The sequence below is a fragment of the Symphalangus syndactylus genome, chromosome 11 (assembly GCF_028878055.3).
Source record: "Symphalangus syndactylus isolate Jambi chromosome 11, NHGRI_mSymSyn1-v2.1_pri, whole genome shotgun sequence".
In the NCBI taxonomy this organism is placed as follows: Eukaryota; Metazoa; Chordata; class Mammalia; order Primates; family Hylobatidae; genus Symphalangus; species Symphalangus syndactylus.
The window spans coordinates 123,669,679-123,692,130 of record NC_072433.2 but is presented as its reverse complement, the minus strand read 5'-3'; the positions used below and the strand labels follow the sequence as shown (position 1 = coordinate 123,692,130).

The 22,452-nt window shown below is 40.7% G+C and overlaps 1 protein-coding gene across 10 annotated transcripts in view; it reads right to left on the bottom strand.

Annotated features, from left to right (window-relative positions):
- Nucleotides 1-22,452, bottom strand: part of WWOX (WW domain containing oxidoreductase) — a 1,124,776-nt gene that overhangs the window by 871,126 nt on the left and 231,198 nt on the right. Inside the window, exon 6 of one of the 10 annotated variants that reach the window (XM_063612453.1) lies at nt 16,797-21,335. The exons of the other annotated variants lie outside the window; for them this stretch is intronic. Coding sequence (XP_063468523.1) covers nt 21,210-21,335 — 126 coding nt within the window. The 3' untranslated portion in view covers nt 16,797-21,209. Of the gene's footprint in view, nt 1-16,796; nt 21,336-22,452 lie in introns of those variants that run through there. 10 annotated transcript variants of the gene reach the window in all.

Here is a 22,452-nt window from a genome sequence, read left to right as displayed (position 1 = left end):
TCAACCTATCTGCTGGGATGGTTCTTTGCCACTCCTTCTTGGATATAAGTGACATTACAGAGGCAACTTGAGTTGTACATAACCTTTCAAATTCCAGCTTCTCTGCTTACAACCCTCTTTATTACAGTCACAGTACGTCAAGTCTCTTCTGGGCTTCTGCCTTGTTAAGAAGAAACACAGCTATGGCCCAGAAGCAAAGGTATTTTCATGTCGACTCTAGACCTTGGGAGCCTCAGCTCTGTTCCCATTGCAGGGAGCAATAATAAAAGAACTATTTCCAAGTCTGAATTAAACTAGACTTGAGCTTTGTGGGTTAGGAGATGAAAGCAGAAAGGTATATTTGTAAAGAGAAAGTTTTATATTCCTTTAAAACTTGGGCATGATTTTAAGAGAGTCTTATTCTTGTCCTTTCAGGCAAGCTTTCATACCGTTAAACAGAGTAAGACCATAATCCATATTGTTTTATGAGGAATCCACTTTTAAGATATGTACAACATTTAAGGAACATTAAGGAAGGTGGAAATTGAATTCCTTCCAGAAAAGCTTTAAATAGAGATAAGAAAAAAGGCCAGAGGTTAGAAATATTTCTAAAATTATAATCAGAAATTGCCAGGGCAACTATTTAGCAGTCTCATGAATCGCGGTATGAATTATTTTTCTTGACCTTTAATAAGATAGTAATGCAATTAATTTCTAAGAAAGATAAAAGTGAAGCATATTTTCAAGCAATCTGGAGAATACAAGTTCATTTATTTATTAGATGAATATCACGTGTCTCCTTGGGCTTCGGACTGCGAAGGTCAGGAAGGTGCAACACCTCTAAGAGCCTCAGCAACATGCAGGAGGTGGGGGTGTCGGGGACGGACAGGAATGATATGTACGGGGACATTGTGGGGGTAACAGCCTGACTTTATGAGCTGTCAAGAATGCTGTGCCAAAGATGTATGAGGTGCGAATAACCTGGGACCAACACCATGGACAGATACTTGGAACTGGACATATGGATACAGGAGTCAGATCGGAATGGATTTGATGACTGAAATCTTCGGAATGGGTATGATCTACAGGAGAAGGAGTATTGGCCAAAGGGAGAAAGCGTCCACAACAGAATTGTGGGGGACACTGACATTTAAAGGATGGAAAGAGAATGGAGGGGGTGGGGGAAGGGGATGATTAAAAAGAGAAGGAAAAGTTTAAAAGAAGCTATGGCTTGATTGTGACGATGACAGCACACTTGTGAAAACATTAAAAATGAAACTGTGTGGTATATGAATTAAATCTCAATAAACCTATTACCCTGACCCCCACAAAAATGCAAAAAAGAGATGACCGCCGGGCACGGTGGCTCAGGCCTGCAATCCCAGTACTTTGGGACGCCAAGGCAGGCAGATCACCCGAGGTCAGGAGTCGAAACCAGCCTGGTCAACATGGTGAAACCTTGTCTCTGCTAAAAAAAAAAAATAATAATAAAACAACACAAAAGTTAGCCAGGCATGCTGGCAGGCTTCTATAACACCAGCTACTTGGGAGACTGAGGCAGGAGAATCGCTTGAACCCAGGAGACAGAGGTTGCAATAAGCCAAGATCACACCACTGCCCTCCAGACTGGGCAATAGAGTGAGACTCCATCTCAAAAAAAATAATAAAAATAACATAGATATGACCAATAAGCATAGTTTTCATGTTCAACATCATTACTCATCAGTAGTCACATATTTCACAATTAAAAAAAATACAACAAAACACCACTATGTACCCAAACAGAAAATTTAAAAGACCGACAATATCAAGTATTATTAAGGATGTAAAGCAATTGGACCCTTAAACGCTGTTGGCAAGAATGTAAAATAGGATGACCACTTTAGGGAAATATTTGCCAACCCCTTAAAAAGTTAAACATAACCCTATACGGACCACCCTGCCCATTCCACTCCAGAGTATTATCCCAAAATAAAACAGATATATGTCCACACAAAGACTAGTGCATAAATATTCATGGTGGCTTTGTTCACATTAGTATCCATTTACAACAGCTAAAAACTGGAAACAACCCAAATGTCTATCAGCAGGTAATTAGGTATTTTTTAAAAAAATGTGGTTTCTCCACACAACGGACTACTACTCACCAATGACAGTGAGTAAGCCACTGATACAGGCAGCAGCAAGGGTACATACCAAGGTCATTATGCGGAGTTAAAGAAACCAGATGCAAAACAAGTACTATAAAACTTCACTTATCTAAAATTCTAGAAAATGCAAATTCATCAATAGTGACAGAAAACAGACCAGGGTTTACGTAGAGCTGGGGCTGTCTGGACTCAGAGTCATACACCACGGATGTGGCATTTGACATCTTTTTGAGGTGACGGAAATGTTCTATTTTTTTTTATTTTCATGGTGGTTTCATGGGCATGTGCATGTCAAAACTCATTGAATTGTATATTTAAATGGATGCAATTTATTATACATAAATTAGACCGCAACAAAGTTGATCAAACCAATCCAAGCAAGTAAGCAAAAGGCAAGTGTCAAACGCCTCAAATTTTTCCTTTAAAAAATATCAAAGTGAGCATTCAAATGGCCCACTCTGTTTTCAGAATTAAGAACAGCAATATTAATGGCCATTTCACTGAGTGTCTACCCATATCACAAACTGTGTAAGTGACTTCCCATGCATTACTTTTTTTTTTTTTTTTTTGGAGACAGGGTCTTGCTCTGCCACCCAGACAGGTGCAGAGACAGGATCACAGCTCACTGCCGTCTTGACTTCCCAAGCTTTGTCAGTCCTCCCACCTCAGCCTCCTGAGTAGCTGGGACTACAGGTGTTCCATTACACCCGACTACATTTTTCTTTTTTTTTTTTGTAGAGATGGGGTTTTGCCATGGTGCTCAGGCTGGTCTCCAACACCTGGGCTCAAGTAATCTGCCCAACTTGGCCTCGCAAAATGCTGGGATTAAAGGTATGAGCCAGCATGTCTAGCCTTATTTTACTTAATTCTATTATGTTGCTGCAAAAGTAATTGTGATTTTTGCCATTAAATAAGATTGAAGTCTCCCTTTTACAGATGAGGAATATGATGTCCAGGGAGGTTAGCTTGCTGGAAATTGTGCAGAAGTTCTGCAGCTCTGAGGCCTGCACTCTGTATACCCCACGTACTGCTCCTCAGTCACTTGACTGATTTGACAGTAATACTAGGAGTACCAATAACCACAGCCAACTTTATGAGTAAATGACATCCAGCACAATCTTCCAGGTACTTTAGGTCCATGACACACTGTACTTTCCACAACCATCTTATCAAGTGGGGACTAGTATTAACTCCCGTTTTCACCTGGGAAAATGGAAGCTTGCTCAGAGAGGTTAAGGGACTTTCCAGAGTTCCCACACCAAGGAACTGATAGGATCGAGACTGGAACACAAGGAGTCTGACCCTGAAGCCCATGTTCACCAAATTAACTTCTTCAGACACCTTAAGAAGGCCTGACAGATTAGCAACAGCTTGATGCACTTTTCTCTATTTTAAATAAGGAACAACTGAGAAAGTACAGCTTTACCAGGGCCAAACGGCAATTGAGTTGGGAAGGTGGAATGGGTAATTCTTTTAAGTCAATTCCTTACCTTCAAATGAAGTACGTGTGTAAAAACCAGCTAAGTGCCCAGCACATAGGTACTCATTGAAAATAGGGTTCCCTTCTGTACAGCCAGTATCTACCAAAGCAGGGGAATAATAGCCAAGCTCTGCTAATTCACATGATAGAGTCACAGGCAAAGATTCCCATTCATGGTAAAGGTGAATGGCATTTCCTGTGTTCATTTAAATAAAGCCTGGTGTAGACCCAGCCATCTAAGCAGAAACACAAGAGAACAGGTTCCTCATGGTAATTCCATCTTCCTTGCTGGAAATCATTTGAAAATGGACGTTGGGAGCGAGATTTATATGGCCTATTTATTTAAGCAAATACCTTTCAAATGAAAAAATACAAAATTGACAAATGCAGATTTTAGAGAAATTAAGCAGTGGGTGCTATCACTTACCAGACCACAAAGAAATGCTTATCACCCGGAGTCCTCTGAGCCCAGCATATTTATTCATCATCCAGTCAAAACACTGCCATTCACTCAGAAATCCCAGCCATCCTCGCCTGCACCTGCCCCAGGATAATGCTCAGTCTGGTGAAACGCACTAATTACGCACTTTCACCCTCTGCCCTTAGGATGATATACCTGACTGTGGTGAGGAACAATAATGGCGTTCTGGAGCATTTCTTGGCGGTGGGGAGAAAAAAAAAAGGTGGGGTGATGTGGGAGGAAGGGGCAGGCACGTGGGGCAGAAAAAGAGCAAGGGAGGAAGGCAAAGGAAGAAAGAAGATGATGCAGCCACATTTAGACCGCATTGCTCCAACCAAGGGTCATCGTCATTATCATTGTCACCATCATCATTTCTCAGCAAAAGGGAAACTTTTCAAGGCCAAAACTGATGTCATATTCATATTAAAGCAGCTGAATGACAAAGAACTGACAGCAAGTCACTCCTTTAGTCCTTGGTATGTCCACCAAAGTTTAGGAACCAAAGGTCATCTCCGAAAAGAATGACCATTAAAGAGGTCCCTAGCTGGGTGCATATCCATACACAAATGTACTATTTAGCACATGTGCTATATACAGAAATATACTAAAATACTGTCCATGAAGCCACGTTTCTATATCCTGTCCCTTTAAAGAGTTACCTCCTCTCAGCACCTGTACTAGATTTGCCATAATGAAGACTCAAGGGGGCTGCACCCAGAAGCATTAAGACCCAGCTCAGAGCATCGTGTTACATCATGAGAGGTGAGGAATCTGAAAACAAGGGATATACATCTTCAGGTCCCACCAGAAATGGTGCCTGTTGACAGCTGGGCATCAGTGATTGATTGAGAATTAATATGGAAATAGAAGCATGAGAAAAATGAGGACCTGTGCACCGACCGTTTAATGCGCCTACAAGCAAGTAGCCGAGGAACGTGGCAGTGGGTTATGGATTAGTTTGCTCAATCAGCACAGCATCATGGGTGACAGGCAGCTTTCAACAGCAGAGGCACACACACAGAATAAGAAGATCCTCACATCAGGGACACTGCTGAGAGCAAACAGAGGACACCCAGGAGGCAGAGTCATGGTGCCATTGTACAGTCTTGCATCTCCCTGTTGTCTCATGAGGCTCGACAAGAAAACAAAAGAAAAACAAGCCAACATGGCAGTGGGAATGTTGCATGGCCTACTGGATGGCCATGGTTCACGTCAAAGGAAATACAAATACAAGGTATGCGAGCAGTTTTTTGTATGTGCCAAAATATCTTTATCGTCACCTGCGAGGGCCCATCCCAAGGTGAGTGTATAGCTCCAAGAAGATGCTTCAGTTTCATGAAATGAACTCTGATCCTCTAGCACAAAAGGGATCATCGGGGCCCCCTCACTAAGAAATATGTGACTCTACTGCTACTCCGACACCTCGGTGTTGATGGCAGAATGATGGTGGAATGGGACAAGCTGGTGGCTTGTTTTTAGGTACCCTTTCAAACCAGCAATTTTTGGGAGTAATGGTGCTATCCCCAGGGTGCAAATGTCTATGCATATGGTGGAAAGCATGCCTGGGAATCAGATTCTGATGCCAGAAGTTCTGTGATTGACACATTTTTCAAGGCTTCCCTGTCTCACTTGGCTGGAGGTCATGCTTCTGGGGTAGAGACCTTTAGTGCTCTCCCAACACCCATGTGCTTCTCACATCTCAGCCTCCCTCATAATTAGATAGGGGCCAGGGACTCACTCTGGCCAGTGGAATGTTGATGGAAGCAACTAAAGCCACTTGCAAACCTGCCCATAAAAAATGCTGCTTCATCCTGTTACAGAGTCCTTGACTTTGGAGGCTATTTGTTTTAGAGTGTAGCTCCAAGATAGTGGAGTCCCCTTCAGTCTGCCTTCATGAGTGGCTGTGTAGGGCAGACCTTCCAGCCAACTCACACTGGATATGCAATGAAAGGAACAAATCAGCCTTTGTTGTATGAAGATAATGAGATGTTGCAAGTTGTTTGTCGTAGCAGCTGACACTTCTGCACCCTGACTAAAAGACCCTGAAAGGTCCCCTCCAAATCCAGTTTTCTGATAAAGCATTCAGCCTTCCTTTTTCAATAGTTTGTATTTCTCCTTTAACATTTTCTTGAGACATGGTCTCACTCTGCTTCCTAAATTAGAGTGCTGCGGCACAATCGCAGCTCACTGTAGCCTTCATCTCCCAGGCTCAAGCAATTCTGCTGCCTCAGCCTCCCAAGTAGCTGGTACTATAGGTGAGCACCACCATGCCCAGCTAATTTTTTTTTTTCCAAGTAGAGATGAGGTCTTGCTATGTTGCCAAGGCTAGTCGGGAACCCCTGTAAGTCAAGCAATCCTCTCACCTCAGCCTCCCAATGTGCTAGAATTACAGGTGTGAACCACCATGCCCTGTTAACCTTCCATAAATATTCCTCTAGATTGTGGAGAGGCAAAACCCAGTAGGGACTCATCTATTTGGCCTCACACACGTCCACATCCCTCAGGAACACTGACCTGCCACCCATGGAGGTTTCCATTCTTGGTGCTGTCTCACCTGTGTGCCCTTGCTCACCTTTCCCAGGAGGTTTCTCCTGCATGTTGCCTACCTATCCCATCTACACTTATCTCAGCATCACTTCCTGTTCACTCCCTAAGTGACAATAGTGATTCAGAGCTCCAAGTACACAGACACTAAGAAACTTACGGTTTTCTGCTGAAATTTTCCCAAATTGTTCTCCCAGCAAAATAAAACACCACTCACATCCAGGACAAGCTTAAAAGAATGAGTAACATAAAAATAAAAGGAACAAACATGGTGGATTATACATATTCATTTTTTAAAATTTTTCATCCCAAATCCCAATAAAACAGCAGTAACTGTATAAAACACGACAATACAAATCAAAGATTATTCAGTATAAAAATTTAAAGTTGAGGCCAGGCACAGCAATTCATGCCTGTAATCCCAGCAGCTTGGGAGGCCAAGGCGAGAGGGTAACTTGAGCTGAGGAATTACAGTGAGACCAGCCTGGGAAACAAAATGAGACCTCCTATCTCTTAAAAAAAAAAAAAAATAACAGTTGGATGCTGGAAAGCAGATGGACAGCTAGGAAATCACTTAAGAGATTCAAGAGAGCTGAGTCTTCAGCTAGCCATGGGGACAGCTGAGAAGTAACACAATTCCTATCAGAGAGCCAGCAAAGGCTCAGAAACTGTGGAACCTGGTACTTCTGAAAATGGGGGTGAAAGACAACCTTTTAGAAACCTGTGTGTCAGCTATGTACAGCCTGACAATCCCTCCCCACTCAGCCCAGCAGGGTACCATCATTTCATAACTCCAGAAAAATGACAAAACTTTATCATCTGAAGAGAACATAAACAGGTGAGAACAGTGGCATGATACTGAAAACACGACTTTGTAAATGTTTTCCTATTGAATGCAGAGACTCAGCACTCTCCCCCTCACTTGGCTCTAGAACTCTAGCAGTCAGAGCTACACCCTCCCCAAGCAGATTAGAAGATCCTTCTCTGGGATATTTGTTCTGCCAACAGGAAAAACGCAAACATTCAAACACAGTGGTTTTCCCAAGAAATAGTCCAGCCAGATCATCCTTCAGAGGAGTCCTCAGTCAACTGGCCGTGGCCATGTGCTAAGAGTTGGCAGCAGTAATTTTGAATTCTACTCTTAGATAGAAACAGACATCTACAGATCAGAACATTTGGGGAAAGACTTTATCAACAGGCTAGGTGTGGTGACTCATGCCTGCAATCCTACCATATTGGGAAGCTGAGACAGGCAGATCACCTGAGGTCAGGAGTTCAACACCAGCCTGGCCAACAGGGTCAACACTCCATCTCTACTAATACAAAAAATAAAAATAAACAACAAATTAGTTAGGATCACATCACTGCACTCCAGCCTAGGCAACAGAGTGAGACTCCACCTCAAAAAAAAAAAAAAAAAAAAAAAAAAGACTATCATCAAACACAATTACCAAAACAAATGAAAACAATTTTGGGAAGATAGAAACCAAACAGAGAAGAAAAATTAAAAAAATTATCATTAACATCAGAGAGATAAAAGAGTAACGTCATTCATGAAACAAGAATAGAATATTATCAAACATAAAAGAAATAGAAAACCCCCTCCCCCAAAATCCATGGAAAGACTAGAAGAACTATCCCTGAAAGTAACAGAAAGACAAAGATAAATAGAGGATAAAAATAATTATGAGACCATCTGGGAGGTCCAGGATCTGAATACCTAAAATTCTCTTGAAAGGGAACAGTCTCCTATTTGGATAGCAGCAAGGGGTTGATGATATGCCTCCCATGGTACTCCCAAGAGAGAAGCAGAGAGAAATGAAAGAGAACAGGGGTCACAAGGGTTTGTACTTCCCGAGAACAACATAGAAAGCCACAAAACAGAATTTAAAACTCTGAAGAAAAATTGATTTTAAATCTGTAATTCTATCCCTAACAATGAATAAAATGAGGGTGGAACAGAAACATTTTGAAACGTGCAATACACACACACAGACACACCCACATATTCCATCATCCTTTTTCAGAAAGCTACTACAAGACGTGCTCCCACAAAACAATAAGCAAACCAATACAGGAGAAGATGTGGAAGAGAAGCTCCAACTCCGGTTACAGGTAAATGAACTTTCCAGGATATAATGTGAGGGCAGTTTTAAAGAGAACAACACCAAGTATTCCCGTGCACCAAGCACAGAGGACACCACCACCAAACTGCAGAAGGTACAAAGGCTCTAAGGGAGTTATTTTTTTTCTAATAAAAGGAACTGAGATTTAGACAATCACATGAAAGTTTGAGGTTGGGTGAGTGATAGGTACATCAAAAACTAAGCAAATTTCTATTAACTCCAGGAAAAATACAAGGAGCAGGAAAGAAAAATAATCTTGATAGGCTACATGGCATAGTGGTGCATATATTTACTTATTTATAAGAATTTAAACAAAAAAAACTGTCTTCTTAAAAATCATTATATATGTTATCACTATATTGATATGATGCAGAAATAAAAAAGATGCACATCATGGGGCACAAAAGTAGAAGGAAGCTACATTTCCTTCTTATTGAAAAACTTACAGATATTATCTAAGACTAGAAAATGAAAAAGTAACAGTTCACATGGAATTACTTAAAGCTACATATATAAAGACCAACGGAATTCACCAAATGAGTTAGAAACGAAGAAAAAGTTGATGCTGAGGGCTGCTTTAACTTTTTACGTAAAAATTTAATAGACATACCTGACTAATTTTAAACTGTATAATTTTTACAAAAAGGAAAACAAAAAGAAATGAAAAGAACGCAATGAATGAATGGCATGGCAAAACATAAAAATGGAAGAACAAAACAAAAAGAAGGAATAAAAATGCGATAACTTGTAAATATGTAGAGAATCACATATTAGGCTTAAATTATGACAGAGCACAACCTGGATTTCCCACTATTTCTATTTTTCAACTGATTTTATAGCAGATTATGGTATTTTCCTATCTCTAACTCCCCCCAAAAATTCAGGGGAAAATAGGCATTGAAAAAAATAATTCTCTGCCATGAACAATTCTCTGGTTACTTGTGGAAACTACAGAGTCTCTCTCTGTAAGAATATTTTACGTGCCCTTAACTCCATTAAGGTAACAATAACAAAACAATTTAACATAAAGACATTTTGTCCCACAAAGGGCAAAACAGGCAAAATAGGCAAAGGGCAAAAATAAAAACAGACAATTTTGCAGGGATAAAATTGCACATTTTATGACTGGGGAAAACAACAATTTTGTCTCTACGGATTTAACACACTATTCAAACTCTCTGGAGCTGGGAATCCATGCGAGTGTTGGTGCCTCCATTTCCACCTGCTCACCAGGCAGTATCAGGCAACTGATAAAAATTTGGTTGCCGAATACGAGAGTAAATTTGCATGCTGCTTTATTTAATTCACAAAATTCATTTTTAAACAGTTTGTTTGCATGTGATACATTCATAGTAATAGTACTGAGTACACCATGTGAAAGCAAAAGACACTGCCTAAATTCGTCACCATTTCTCCTTTCCAGAAGGCTTTTGATCTGTCATGTTTGATAAAAATAAATTTTATATATATTTTAAAAGAACAAAAGAAACTGCTATCCTCATCAGCTTGGTTTCCAGGTGACCTGATAAAGCATCTTGTGAGATCTCTTAATGATGAAGACACCAGCAAGAGACATGAGGTTAGCAGGACAGGCACTGCCAGGAACAGAGAGGGTGCTTCTACACCAGTTCTACCACTGAGGTCACATGGGTCTCCGCTTCTTCATGGCGGAAACAAAAGGGAAATAGGATAGCCAAGAAAGTCTAGCTTCAAGATTCAATTATAATTGCTGGAGGCATCTTGGAGAACAGGGATATTTCATTCTGACCACTGAGATCCTCTAGCCTAAAGAGCCTAAATTCTCAGAAGGACTTTGCTGGGGAAATGAGGAAAAACACTTTCAGGAGACTTTTACGGGGTAAAACTATGCTGTATGAAACTGGAATGGTAGATACATGTCATTATGCATTTAACAAAGCCCATAGAATGTACAACATAAGAGGCACCCCCACATGTAAACTATAGATTAGTTAATAATGTATCAATATTGGTTTATTAATTGTAGCAAATGTGTCACACTAATACAAGATGTTAATACCCTCACACCAGGGCCAGGGCCGGGGCCGGGGATCAGTGAGTACACAGGACTGTAGGTACTATATGCTCAATTGCGATCAGTGGGTACAGAGGACCCTATGTACTATATACTCAATTACTTTGTAAATCTGCAACTGTCCTTATAAAGAAAAAAAAAAAAACACCTTCAACAGATTCTGTCTCCAGGATTCCTGCCCACTCTTGGTCAACACACTGAGGCATTTGCTAATAACACAGTCTTACACAGGTTATAAACTGGCTACCTACCACAAACATGTCTTCTTTGAAATGTAGAGTGTTTAAAAAATTTATGACTTACCAGTTACTTAAAATTAAGATTATCCTAGGGTGAGGTGCAGTAGCTGACCCTCGTAATCCCAACCCTTTGGGAGGCAAAGGCGGGGGGATCACGTGAGGTCAGGAGTTTGCGACCAGCCTGGCCAACATGATGAAACCCCATCTCTACTAACAAATACAAAAAATTAGCTGGGCATGGTAGCAGGTGCCTGTAATCCCAGCTACTCGGGAGGCTGAGGCAGGAGAATGGCTTGAACTGGGAGGCGGTGGAGATTGTACCACTGCACTCCAGCCTGGGAAACGACAGCGAAACTTCGTCTCAAAAACAAACAAAATCCTAGGAATATCTCAATACTATAATTGTAAAAACTCAGGAAATACCATTTTTACAAGCCAAAACTTTTAACCTCCAATTTAAAAAAAAATTAGAAAAGATGGCAGCTCTGGGTCTGTGTTCCCCCATGGCAACAGGCAGCTGGAACTGAGAAGTCTTTACCTCCCAAAGTACGGATGGGGACTGTGTTGTGTGACAGATCCTCACTACTCCCTATTGTCTTCGACAAGACTCCTTTGCTCCCTCTGTTATCTGCCTGTCAACTGTAGGTTTTTTGTTTTTTGTTGTTTTTTGAGACGGAGTCTCTCTCTGAAGTTCAGGCTAGAGCACACTGGTGAGACCTTGGCTCACTGCAACGTTCACCTCCTGTGTTCAAGAGATTCTCCTGCCTCAGCCTCCCGAGTAGCTGGGACTATAGGCCACGTCACCGCACCTGGCTTTTTCTTTTTTTTTTTTTTTTTTTTTTTTGTATTTTTAGTAGGGATGGGGTTTCACCATGTTGGTCAGGCTGGATTTGAACTCCTGACTTCAAGTGATCTGCGTGCCTTGGCCTCCCAAAGCTGTGGATCACAGGCATGAGCCACCATCCCTGGCCTGTAGGCTTTTCATTCTTTTCATTTCATTGGCTAAGACAGGTAAAGATCACCTAGGTACCTTTTATACATTTAGGTTTTTTTTGTTTGTTTTTGTTTTTTTGTTTGAGAAAGATTCTGGCTCTGTCACCCAGGTTGGAGTGCAGTGGCCTGATCTCAGCTCACTGCAACACTGCCTCACACGTTCAAGCAATTCTCCCACCTCAGCCTTCCAAATAACTGGGACTACAGGTATGCACCATCATACCCAGCAAATTTTTATATTTTTAGTAGAGATGGAGTTTCACCATGTTGGCAAGGCTGGACTCAAACTCCTGGCCTCAAGCGATCCACCTGCCTTGGCCTCACAAAGTGCTGGGATTACAAATGTGAGTCATCACACTCAGCTAGCACCTTTTAGAAATGCCAGTTTTGGGGCCCACCTCAGTTCTGCAGAACCAGAACCACATGAACATGAGCCTGTCTCAGAATCACATGGAAGACCTCTTAAAATTCAGATTGGGTGAAATCCATTTCTTTTCTACTGTGAATACTGCTGCAATCAACATACATGTGCATGTATCTTTATAATATGATTTATATTCCTTTGGTTATATACCCAGTAATGGGATTGCTGGGTCAAATGGCACTTCACACAATAGCAAGGACATGGAATCACTCCAAATGCTCATAAATGATAGACAGGATGAAGAAAATATGGTACGTATACACCATGGAATATTATACAGTCATAAAAAGAATGAGATCATGTCCTCTGCAGGGACACGGATGGAGCTGGAAGCCGTTATCCTAGGCAAACTTATGCAGAAACTGAAAAGCAAACACTGCATGCTCTCGTTTATAAGTGGGAGCTGCATGATGAGAACACATGGACACACGGTGGAGGCGGGTAACACACACTGGGGCTCGAGGGTGGTGGGAAGAACATCAGGAAGAACAGCTAATGGATGCTGGGCTTCATACCTAGGTGATAAGTTGATCTGTGCAGCAAACCGCAGTGGCAGATGATTACCTATGTAACAAACCAGCACACCTTACATATGTACCCTGGAACTTAAAAGTATACATATGTAACAAACCTGCACATTGTGCACATGTACCCTAAGACTTAAAGTATAATAATAATTAAAAAAAAAAGAAAAAAAAAAAACCCTTAGATTGCAGACCTTACCCCACAAGCTTCTGATTCAATATGTTTGGAATAAAGCCCAAGAATTTCTATGTCTAACAAGCTACCAGGTGATGCTGACACTGCAGGTCCAGGGGCTACTTGGGGAACCTCCAGTCTCTGTCTTCGTGTATCTCATAATAAACTCCCATCTCACATTTTGCTGCCTGAATATTTTTTTTTAAAAAAAGATCGTATCTGCTCAATGAGTTTAATTTTCTTCCTCTTGTTCAGGTATGATTTGGTGATTGTGTGTGTGTGTGTGTGTGTGTGTGTGTGTGTGTGTGTGTGTGTGTGGAAGGGAGACTTTCCCATTTTCCGGCGGGTGGTTTTAATTCTTTGGAAATTTCTCCCATATGGGTTAGCATTTTGTTTAGTTAGCTATTTAAAAACAATGTGGCTTTTTCTCTGTGGAAACTGGGTCATTTAAATTAATTCTTGGATTTATAATACATATAATTAGTTCCAAACAATATACAACTCTATGTTCTGTTTGGGAATATCTTGATTATACAAACGTGAAAATAATTGAACAGAATGATGGCTGGAAAAAACAGCCTTAAAAAATCCTCCATTTCTGATATTTTTGCCATTAGGCTATGAATTGTGTAACACCTCACCGAAAGTGCTTGCTGTATCTTTAATGGTTCACTCATAGCTCAGAGTAAAGTCTGAACTATTTGTTGTTTGCTGTTGTTAGATACTGTTCCAAGGTTCATAATTTGAAAATCGACTTTGGGGACTTTTTGCTTGGTCTATTAAAATGATTCATGTTGCATTCAACATAAATTGTGCATTCACAGAGGAGGGTGAGAGCCCGTATTCACAGCATAATAACTAAAGTGAATTTTGTACGAGCCGCAGTTTGTGGCAGCGACGTGGTATCATTTGTCTTAATTTTTCTTTGGCATTACATTAGGTGAATGCATTTACATTTCCAGGTATGGCTAACCACTTTAAAAACTTTGTTTTTATAGTGTGAGTAAACGGGGAATCAAATCTGCATCTTTATGTGATGTAACATCAAATAATGCCGTTTTACTGTCTGGAGGACGAGGGGATTTACATTCCATTTACCTGACTTCACAAAAGGAACTCAGGCTGATATGCAAAGTACATGAAATATTTACCATCAACGGATCACGCAAGGCTTCTAAAAGAAAGAGAAGAAGAGGGCGAGGAGATGATGCCCATTCTGCTATCACGGTGTTGTTCTGTGTTTTTCTTTTTAACAGTACTTTAACTGAAACTTCTTAAGTGGATTAACCATTTAAAATTCAAGTATGTCTTAAAGAAAACTAAACGCCAAATAACTTAAGCCAAAACTTCGGGTCACATTTGCTGAAGAGAGAAACCATTTGAAATTTTATTACATGTGTAGGTATATGAAGTCTATGTACATACATATACACAAAAATATATGCCTCTTGCTTATGAAATATGTATTCTAGAGAACTGAAATGAAGTACTCCTACATTTCAATTAACACCAATTAAGATGAATATGTGTTTATGTATATATGCATATTTTAGCAGAATTCTGTAAATATGATATACTGATTATTTCACATTGATGGAGAAAGCAAAAAGAACTAATCTTAAACTCTGTCAAAATATTTTTTACCAGTTAAACTAAGTATCACATCAGAACAGATCACACTCACTAAATCCCATGATTATAATGGTTGATAAGGCAACGTTTTCTATGTAAACATTAAAATAAAATTTTAAAAAATGTAACACCCACCATAAAAAACTGACCGGGTATGGTGGCTCATCTCTGTAATCCCAACACTTTGGGAGGCCAAGGCAGGCCGATCACCTGAGGTCAGGAGGCTGAGACCAGTCTGGCCAAGATGGGGAAACCCCATCTCCACTAAAAATGCAAAAATTACCTGGGCATGGTAGTGCACTTCTTGTAGTCCCAGCTACCCAGGAGGCTGAGGCAGAAGAATCGCTTGAACCACAGAGGTGGAGGTTGCAGTGTGTCGAGATCACACCACTGCTCTCCAGCCTGGGTGACAGAGCTACACTCTGTCTCAAAAAAAAAAAAAAAAAAAAAAAAAAGGTATAATGTTTTTCCATGCTACTCAGAATACCCAAGTGAAGAATCTTGGTTAAAAAGATTGTTTTATACTATGTGTACAATGGTTCTGAGCAATAGAACATGGTTTATGATTATTATAGTTAAGATTATAAGCAATGGAAACATCTTAGTTTGCATTCCAACTTTACACTGAACTGTGCAACATTATGCAATTTAAAATTTCTGAGCCTCAGCCTCTTCATTTGCAAAATGGGGCTAATAGTTCCTGTGGAATCCATACTGTTTGTAAAGTTCTGAATGCACACTTAACAGAGCAAAAGCAACACTCAGTGTTAGTGATCCTCAGTCACCATGACCACATTATAACTACAATAAAGGCAGTAATTTGGGCAACTCTCAGATGATCATAATGACAGAGAGGAAAATCATCAGATCATTAACCACCCAAAAAATGAGTTTACCTGCCCACTTAATTGAACTATATAAATACTTGGGGTAGACAAATGGATATTTGTTCTTGAGCAAATGGAATAAGCCTTTCACCTTATAGCATGGACGCAAAAGACCTCCGCTTTTCTTTAACCTCCTTCTTTTAGCTTGTTAGTGTAGGAATTCATGCAGCCCATACAAATCTCAGTCTACTCCGCTGGAGGAGTGTCCCGGGCCCTGAGACTGCAGAGACGAAACACCCATTCTTGGCTCGAAGGCATTCATAATCCACTGGGGTGTCTCTTAAGCTTTCGCTGGTCAAATAGTTCTCTGGGAAGGATTTTAGAAATGCAGAAGGAGAGATTCTAAAATAGTAGATCCATCTTGTCTCTTTAGGCAAGTTTCCAGTCTTTCTGGGAAAAAGATGGCAAAAAAGCTGGGGGTGGGGAAAGACAATAACCCAGGATGTAGGTAGGCACAAAACAAGGTACAGACAGAGGACACCCAAACCTAAGTTGTCTTTCACGGCCCAGGGAAGGCTTGAGCTGAGCCTCAACAGAGAAACAGGGACCACACTCCCTGAGAGCAGCTAAATGGCGTTCCAAACTTGACCTTCCTCGGCTCTGATGTACTGCTAGAGGACATAGCTTTGGAGTCAGCCTGCCTGGTTCAAATTCCAGCTCCAACTTCTCCCTGTTGGCACACTTCATAACCTCTCTAAATCTTAGTTTCTGTGTCTGTAAAGGGGGGATAATTTGAACAGACATCTGACACGTTGTTGGAAGAATTAAATAAAGCAATGAATGCCAAAGCATATGCCACAAACCAGGCACACAACTGGCACTTCGTAAAATACTATTAATATGCACAAACCAACATCTACACAGAGACATTTAAGAATGTGTGTATCAAGATAACAAAACTCTATTTCCCTGTCTCCTGTGTCATTTGTAGTCATTACCCATGAACCCAGTGAAACAAGCAAGGATGGGGAGGATTACTCTGATTTTACACTAGGGTGGTTACAGGGCCACGCCTGTGTGCTGTCTGGTCCACTCTCCTACTTACACCTTTGTACCTATACAAGGAAGTCAAAGCAAAATGAATGGGCAAAAACTAGCTATATTCCGAAGACGGTCTCCAAAGAATCTCACCTACATATAAATTGAAAAATAAGACACTGTCATGAAGCGATCTGTATTAGAATATAATTGGTTTATTACCTGGTTGCCTGTTTTATTTGGACCTGAAGGGGTTATAAGTTGCAAAAAGTACACAGACAAAAATAAATATGCCAGTATTACCTTCATCCTTAACTATCATTTTGAGAATCGACATGACTTCTAAACATTTTATTTAGTAACAAATGCAAGAAACTCAAGCATAAAGAAGCAAACACCCTCAGTGATAATTTCTGCAAATGAATATTTTAGTTGCAACAAAAAGCCCTTCCAAATTACAGACACAAATCTCAATCGAACATATTCAGGGACCGTAGGTGTTAAAAAAAAAAAAAACAGACTTTGAAAAAAATCTATATTTTAATCTTCTGGAGGGCAGAAACAAATTATCTTATTTACTACATGAATGGTTTCCTCAATTTAACGCCAATCTTTAGCATCAACTTCCACCTGTCTGAATAAACAGACTGCTCCAGATAAGAGTAGATTATTTATATTATGAGGTTGTGTTTAAAAATAAAGTGGAGAGACTAACTATATTGAAAATAAAAACATGCATATCATCTCAGCTTACAAAAATCTAATTTTATTTTCTTCTGTTTCCAGGAAGAAGTTTGAAAACTACAAATGAAGTCGTAAATTAAATTCCTCTTTGAGGGTGACTGAAAGAAGTGAGAGGAATATTTAAACTTCACTGACATGTTCAGAAAAATGCACCCACATATAGTTGTATAGAAATGTTACTCCCTGCCAGGCACAGTGGCTCACGCCTATAATCCCAGCACTTTGGGAGGCCAAGGCGGGTGGATCACGAGGTCTAAAGATCAAGAGCATCCTGGCCAACATGGTGAAACCCTGTCTCTACTGAAAATACAAAAATTAGCTGGCAGTGGTGGCATGGGCCTGTAATCTCAGCTACTCGGAAGGCTGAGGTAGAAGACTTGCTTGAACCCGGGAGGCAGAGGTTGTAGTGAGCTGAGATCACGCCACTGCACTCTAGCCTGGCAACAGAGCAAGACGTTCTCAAAAAAAAACAAAGAAAAAATTATCACCAGTGAAATTTTCTTTTAAAACACATTAATTTAGGACATTTACATAGAGCTTAGGCTTGTTGGAAATGTTAATTTTCTTTGTGGTAAAATATACATAACAAAATTTATCATTTTAACCACTTTAAGTGAAGAATTCAGTGGCATTAAGGATATTCATAGTTATTGGTTTTTATTAAGTGAAATGAGCAATTATAAAAGTGAACACTTGTTACTACGTGATAACTTCAATTTTTAAGGAATGTTTTCAAACATTTATGCATTTAGGTATTTTAAACATTTATGCATTAAGGAGAACAATCTATAGCAATGGTTATTAGAAAATGACAAAAAGAAGGCAGCAGGCAGTGACTCACGCCTGTAATCCAGTACTTTGGGAGGACAAGGCTAGAGGATCGCCTGCGGCCAGGAATTAGAGACTTACTATGTTACTGTGGGCAACACAGCAAGACCTTGCCTCTACAAAAACTAAAATATTAGCTGGTCAGGGTGGTACATGCCTGTAGTCCCAGCTACTTGGGAGGCTGAGGTGGAAGGATCACTGGAGCCAAAGAGTTTGAGGCTGCAGTGAGCTATGGTTCTATCACGGCACTTGAGCCACGGTGACAGAGCAAGACCCTGTCTGAAACAAAGAAAGAAAAGGAAAGCAAGGAAAGAAAGGAAGAAAAGAAAGGAAGTAAAGAAAGAAAGGAAAGAGAAAGAAAAAGAAAGAAAGGAACCATAAAACATAAAAAAGACCTCCCCATGTATGTCTTGGCTACACTGGCAAGAATAACAGAGCACGCTTCCCCACAACTGTTTCTTCCCTTAAGTGTGTGCAGGAAACTGCTGTATTTTTACATAGGTTGCACTGGGGACATTGCCAGATACCACAAAGTTCATCCAAAGACCTTGCAACTTGGCCTCATGGGCCACAGTCACACACCTACCCAAGAACTACAAAGATAGGTCACATTTGCCACAAAGCCTCAAGAACTATTTTTGCTGTTTATTCCAGGCTACTGGCGACAGGGTCAGCAAATGCAGAAATGTCACTCTTTCTGGAACCTTTGTGGTGGAGGTTGTTTTAAGAAACAAACCATGTTTTTTGCATCCCTCATCATTTCCTATTTCTATCAGAGAGCCCTTCTCCAAATGCCCACAGAGGAGAATTGGCTGGACAAAAGTAGCCAGAGGAGGAAATTCTGTTACCTCAAGGAAATGAGAACAAAACGCTCAGTCCACTGATACCATGGGGTTGCCATTTCACTTTAACTGTTTCTTATGATAATTAAAAATACATCAGCAGGCTAGGTGCAGTGGCTCACACCTGTAATCCCAGCACTTTGGGAGGTCAAGGTTGGTGAATCATGTGAGGTCAGGAATCCAAGACCAGCCTGGTGAACATGCTGAAACCTCGTCCTACAAAAAATCAAAAATCAGCCTGTTGTAGTGATGGGCACTTGTACTCCTAGCTACTCCGGAGGCTGAGGCAGGAGAATCGCTTCAACCCGGGAGGCAGAAGCTGCAGTGAGCTGAGATCGCACCACTGCACTCCAGGCTGGGCGACAGAGCGAGACTGTCAAAAAAAAAAAAAAAAAAAAAAAAAATACACACATCGGCAAAAGGTCAACTGCCCTGAGACTAGAGCCACGAAAATCTGGAGGTGCTAAGGGTGTGGAAATGATTTTGCTCGGCTTCAAGAGCACTTTTCAGCAGAAGTACCAGACTGCTTGTCAAAACTCCAGTCCCATCAGCATAATCGAGAGTATTTCTGTTCTCATTGCACTAACTTCGGATTCATCTAATTTCCACATTCGATCTTATTTATCTTATTCTCCTTTGAAAACAGGCCTGCAATAAATATTTGTTGCAAGAATGAAGTACTAAACCTTTGCAACATTCTTACAGGATTATCTCTATTACCGTCATCATCATCTTACCAGCAACTTGAAATGAAAATTAAACAGCTTATCCAAAGCCACACAAATAAAAATCTATGATTCTACATCTAAAATCCAAGTATGTGTTGAAGGATTCTAAATTTTTTTTACAACCTACATCAATCATATACTATGAAATATCCCTAGTGGGGTGTTAACATATACCCAAACATCAAATCACATGACAAGAAAAATGAAGATTATAAACAAGACCATGACAATTCCAACTCAAGTTTTGCTGCCACTTGAATTTGAGTTTGCCACAAACTTAAGAACTTTTGTAGTTTTTTGAAGGTTTCAGAATTTCTGAGTTACAGGTAAGGGATTGTGAAATTTAGGAAATCAGAACTCAGGTACAGAGGCTCACGCCTATAATCCCAACACTTTGGGAGGCTGAGGTTGGGGGAATCACATGCGCCAGGAGTTCAAGACCAGCCTGGCCAACATGGCAAAACGTCATCTCTAATAAAAATACAAAAATTAGCCAGGCAAGGTGGTGCAAACCTATAATCCAAGCTACTAAGCGGCTGAGATGGGCAGATGGCTTGAGCCCAGAAGTGTGAGGTTGCCATGAGCCAAGATTATGCCACTGTTACTCCAGCCTGGGCAACAGAAGGAGACCATCTCAAAAAAAAAAAAAAAATCAGGACTCATTCAGGCTGGCTCATTCCAAATGTATTGCTTTCTAAAGCCACCTCTGGGTGCTCTAAGAGCTTTGCAGAAGCACTTTTTACAAAGAACCACTGTAGACTAAATAATACAGCCACGGTCGGGGGTCTGAAGGAGAAGACTTTATCTATCTGCTTGCTATTCAGAGGAAAGCATCTCTAGTGAGAAAACCAAAGATCACTCTTTAAAAAATTGTTAAAATAAAAATAGAAGGTTGTGGAATCTTTGTATCATGGCAAAGAGGTTTTCCAGTGGGAGTTGGAGTGAAGGGAGTCCTAATACCCAAAATGATTGGAGGAGATGGGCTGTGATTTGTATTTGCTGAGCACTCCATGTTCTACAAGCATGATCGAGCTTCATTCTCACTGAAGCCTTCTATGTCCTGCCCAGTGGGTCATGCTTTCTCCTTACACACTGAGGGTACTGGGGCTTGGAGAGTCCAGTGAAGATGCCCCAGATTCATAACTGTGGAGGTAGAGCACAAAATGGAGTGACAACTGGTTTTGAAAGCTGGCATGCTTCACACCCCCATCCCAACTTTTAGGGACACCGGTGCAAAGAAATGAAGCCAGCCTGTCATATGATGACAGAGTGATTTCTTTCCCAATATGACACATCCATTTATCATCTTTCATAAGACAGACCTGGCCTATAATTTAGTCCCATCGCTGCCACTTAAATGAACTCTGGGCTTGGATGGGCTTCGCCAGATTCTTCAGTGTGGGGTCACTTAGGGACTTGAAAGTCACAAGGTCAGGATTTGAGGTGCATGGATGCTCCTGGGGGGCAGTGCCCAGTGCAGTGCTGAGGATCCAGGAAGCCAAGGATGACTATTAATTGATGGTGTTGATGATAATGAGCCTCCGGGGACCTTAAGAAAAAGCAGCAAGAGAAATGCAGTTTGCAAAGTAAACATTTCGTACATATTTGTCATCTCCGTGCTGAGAAAAAGTTCAGCATTCAAGATTCATATAGAATACAACTGAAAAAGCCCCAAATATTGAGCTTTATTGGAGAAAGACATTTCTTAAAATAAGCAAGTTTTGACAATTCAAGTTATATCTGCATTTTAACTATACTGTACATTTCAATGTCTAAAGGAAATAATTAAGTCCATGTCAGTGGCAGGCAAGAATACAGCAATCTGTTGGTATTAATGATAAAAACAAAAAATTATAAATTAAACATATGCTGTATGCCAGAAAATATGCTTTGTGTTCTTTTTCAATAATGTAACAACTCTGCCAGATTGAGGCGTTGGAGGGGGGGCGGGGAGTGGGGGCAGGCAGAAATAAAGTCAGAGAGGTTGAGTAGTATGTCCAGAGAAACACAGTAAGTAGGAGTGGTGCCGGCATTTTAGCATTTACATTCCTTTACTAGGCCCAGCTTCCTTTGCGTGATAACGATGTTCAACCCCTTGTTTCTCCCAGTGGATGATTACAACCTGGCATTTTCATAAATATGATAGGGGTGGCAGAATATAAAAAGACAGAATATGCCAAATTGGCATATCATAAACAGCCTTGCAATTTAGCAATTTAGGTTTCTGCAACTGAGCATATGCACACTTAACATAAAGCATAAAATGACAGCAACCGTTGTGTTTTGCCCTTTTGTGAAGATCCCCATAGCTCAGGCTCCCCCATTGCGATCTAGCTGTGTGATCCCAGTTTCCTTGTTCCTCAGCACAATGGAAACAATTTAATGGTTGAGTACAGAGTTTCTAAGGGCCCTGGACTTCTGGAGGGGAGCTGAAAAGTTTAGAGGCAGACAGAGATTCACTCCTACCTCCCTTCTGCTTAAGGGTACAATCCTAGATAGCTCTCTGAGCCTGTATTTCTGCATCTGCAAAAGAGCCCTATCATGTCGCAAGGGCTGCGAAAATGAAACGATGTGTGTGCTGAGCACCAGGCACAGGATCCACAGTGAGCATCATTTCATAGCCTTTAATTTGATTAACTCTTAAAATCATCATCATCATTGTTGTC